The 3,977-nt window shown below is 44.2% G+C and overlaps 1 protein-coding gene across 1 annotated transcript; it reads right to left on the bottom strand.

Annotated features, from left to right (window-relative positions):
• Window positions 1-654: 654 nt before the first annotated feature.
• On the bottom strand, window positions 655-1,806 carry LOC139834076 (uncharacterized). Its single transcript, XM_071824463.1, has 2 exons — window positions 969-1,806; window positions 655-864 (listed from the first exon to the last, which is right to left on the bottom strand). Exons 1-2 carry the CDS (start codon window positions 1,804-1,806, stop codon window positions 851-853), a joined length of 852 nt encoding a protein of 283 aa, XP_071680564.1. The 3' UTR covers window positions 655-850.
• Between the last annotated feature and the right edge of the window lie 2,171 nt (window positions 1,807-3,977).

The raw sequence follows: 3,977 nt of genomic DNA, 5'->3' as shown, positions 1-3,977 counted from the left end.
ATTACGACGTTCGGACACACCATTGCGCTATGGTGTTCCCGGCGGTGTCAACTGTGAAAGTATTCCGCATTTCTTTAAATGCATGCCAAACTCATAACTCAGATATTCATCTCCGCGATCAGAACGCAGAAACTTAATCTTCTTGTTACGTTGATTTTCTACTTCACTTTGGAGTTCCTTAAACTTCTCGAAAGTTTCGGACTTATGTTTCATGAAATAGATATACCCATATCTACTCAGATCATCCGTGAAGGTTAGAACATAACGATAACCACCGCGCGATGCTACAATCATTGGTCCACACACATCGGTATGTATGATTTCCAATAAGTCTGTAGCTCGCTCCATTGTACCAGAGAATGGAGTCCTAGTCATTTTTCCCATTAGACATGCTTCGCATCTATCAAGTGACTCAAAGTCAAGTGACTCAAGAAGTCCATCAGAATGGAGTTTCTTCATGCGCTTCACGCCAATATGACCAAGGCAGCGATGCCACATATAAGTAGAATTATCATTTAATTTAATTCGCTTAGCATCAATGTTATGAACATGTGTATCACTACTATCGAGATTTAACAAGAATAAACCATTCATCTCAGGTGCATGACCATAAAAGATATTATTCATATAAATAGAACAACCATTATTCTCTGACTTAAATGAATAACCGTCTTGGATTAAACAAGATCCAGATATAATGTTCATGCTCAACGCAGGCACCAAATAACAATTATTTAGGTTTAAAACTAATCCCGAAGGTAGATGTAGAGGGAGCGTGCCGACGGCGATCACATCGACCTTGGATCCATTTCCAACGCGCATCGTCACCTCGTCCCTCGCTAGGCTTCGTTTATTCCGTAGTTCCTGTTTCGAGTTACAAATATGAGCAACCGAACCAGTATCTAATACCCAGGCACTACTACGAGAACCAGTAAGATAGACATCTATAACATGTATATCAAATATACCTTTCTTTTTCTTGACAAGGCCACTCTTCAGATCAGCCATGTACTTGGGGCAATTCCGCTTCCAGTGCCCCTTCTCCTTGCAGTAATAGCACTCAGTATCAGGTTTAGGGCCAGCCTTAGGCTTCTCAGGAGGCGCAGCAACTTTCTTGCTACCCTTCTTGAAGTTGCCCTTCTTAGGCTTGCCCTGCTTCTTGAAACTGGTGGTCTTGTTGACCATCAACACTTGGTGCTCTTTCTGTATTTCCACCTCAGCAGATTTCAGCATGGAGAAGAGTTCAGGTAACTCCTTGTTCATGTTCTGCATGTTGTAGTTCATCACAAAGTTCTTGTAACTAGGTGGCAGTGATTGGAGTACACGATGAATACCCAGCTTGTTAGGAATCACTATCCACAAGTCACTGAGCTTCTTCGCATGCCCGGACATAGCGAGCACGTGCTCACTAACGGAGCTACCCTCTTCCATCATACAGCCAAAGAAGTGTTTCGAGGCCTCATAGCTTTCCACGGCCGCATGAGTTTCAAAGATAGATTTTAGCTCATGGACCAGCTCATAAGGGTCGTGGTGCTCAAAACGCTTTTGGAGCTCCGCCTCTAGGCTGCACAGGATGGCACACTGAACTTGAGAGTACCGAGTTACCCGAGTCTCGAAAACATTCTTTTCTTCCTCGGATACTGCAGGTGGTGGTGGGGGACCTAGCGGTGCTTCGAGCACAAATTGCAGATTTCCACCAGTGAGGAAAATCCTCACATGACGGAACCAGTCGGTGAAGTTGCTACCATTGCTTTTAAGCTTTTCTTTCTCTAGGAACTGGTTAAAATTGATGGAGGGGGATGCCATGATCTACAACATATTTGCAAAGAGTTTAGACTAAGTTTATGATAAATTGAGTTCAAATTTTAATTCTTAAATTAACTAGGTGAACTCCCACTCAAAACAACATCCCTCGCATTGTCTTAGTGATCACACGAACCAAATCCACTACACCAATTCCGATCATCACGAGAAAAGATGTAGCTTCAAAGGCGAACACTCAAAGTGTTCATCATATCATTCATATGACTCATGCTCTACCTTTCGGTATCCCGTGTTCCGAGACCATGTCTGTACATGCTAGGCTCGTCAAGGCAACCTTAGTATCCGCGTGTGCAAAACTGGCTTGCACCCGTTGTATGCACATGTAGAATCTATCACACCCGATCATCACGTGATGCTTCGAAACGACAAGTCTTAGCAACGGTGCATACTAAGGATGAACACTTTATTATCTTGATATTTAGTGAGAGGGATCATCTTATAATGCTACCGTCGCGATCTAAGCAATATAAGATGCATAAAAGGATTAACATCACATGCAATTCATATGTGATATGATATGGCCCTTTTGTCTTTGCGCCTTTGATCTTCATCTCCAAAGCACGGACATGATCTCCATCATCAACGGGCATGATCTCCATCATCGTCGGCGTAGCGTCAAGGTCAATGGCGCCGTCTTCATGGTTGTGCTCCCATGTAGTAACTATTACAACTACTTTGAAATAATACTTCAACATGAAATTTAAAGACAACCATAAGGCTCCTGCCGGTTGCCACAATACAATAATGATCATCTCATACATATTCATCATCACATCATGGCCATATCACATCATCAAACCCTGCAAAAACAAGTTTGACGCCTCTAATTTGGTTTGTATATTTTACGTGGTTTAGGGTTTTTGAGTAAGATCCAATCTACCTACGAACATGAACCACAACGGTGATACTAATGTTGTCAATAGAAAGAGTAGATTGAATCTTCACTATGGTGGGAGAGATAGACACCCGCAAAGCCACTTATGCAATCCAAGTTGCATGTCAAACGTGGAGCAAATCTCATGAACGCGGTGACATAGGCATCCCCAATGGGCCTGCCGAAGATGGTACCCGGGGTTTACTGAAGGCCCACGACTCGATGAATATGAAGATTCGGAAGCCCAAGTTAGTATTAAGGAAAGCTAGAGTTGTATTATGAAAAATATACTTGTAATCTTACGGGATGAGTTAGAAGCCTTCCCGGACTCTGTAAACTGTATATTGTGAATCCCTCGGCTCCACCTCCTATATAAGGGGGAGTCGAGGGACAAAGAGAGGATCGATTCATTGTCTCACGCAACCCTAGTTTTCATATCGTCGAGTACTTTTCGGCTGAAACCTTCGAGATCTACTTGCCCTCTACTTCCGCTAAAACCCTAGTCTATAATCCGTAGGCATTGATAAGTTAATCCCTTGTCAATTGGCGCCGTCTGTGGGAATTGGAGGTGTCAAGGATCTGATCTCGATGGCACGTTCAAGATCGTCGACTTCGTCAGCTGCAAGGAACGCGATGGACAGAGGTAAACAGATCGAAACTGGTCTAATTGATTTTGTTCCTCACCCGCCCTCCCGTTTGGATGCATATGCGTATCTGGAGGAGCCCATGAAGATGACGTTCGGAAAGTTCCACTTCCGCGTCGAGAAAGAAGGAGCGTATCGTCTCGAAATTCCGATCTCGTCGGGATTATCAGCGGTCGATCCCGATTTTCTGAGTTCTGCATCATCAATCGAGTCAGGCGACGAGGAGACTTCGTCGCCACGTGATGGCGTGTAACTCACACGTTCGTTGGGAACCCCAAGAGGAAGGTATGATGCGCACAGCAGCAAGTTTTCCCTCAGAAAGAAACCAAGGTTTATCGAACCAGGAGGAGCCAAGAAGCACGTTGAAGGTTGATGGCGGCGGGATGTAGTGCGGCGCAACACCAGGGATTCCGGCGCCAACGTGGAACCTGCACAACACAACCAAAGTACTTTGCCCCAACGAAACAGTGAGGTTGTCAATCTCACCGGCTTGCTGTAACAAAGGATTAACCGTATTGTGTGGAAGATGATTGTTTGCAGAAAACAGTAGAACAAGTATTGCAGTAGATTGTATTTCAGTATAGAGAATTGGACCGGGGTCCACAGTTCACTAGAGGTGTCTCTCCCATAAGATA

This window comes from Lolium perenne, chromosome 7 (assembly GCF_019359855.2).
Source record: "Lolium perenne isolate Kyuss_39 chromosome 7, Kyuss_2.0, whole genome shotgun sequence".
NCBI lineage: Eukaryota > Viridiplantae > Streptophyta > Magnoliopsida > Poales > Poaceae > Lolium > Lolium perenne.
The sequence above is the reverse complement of the archived record's forward strand: the minus strand, read 5'-3'. Positions and strand labels throughout refer to the sequence as shown.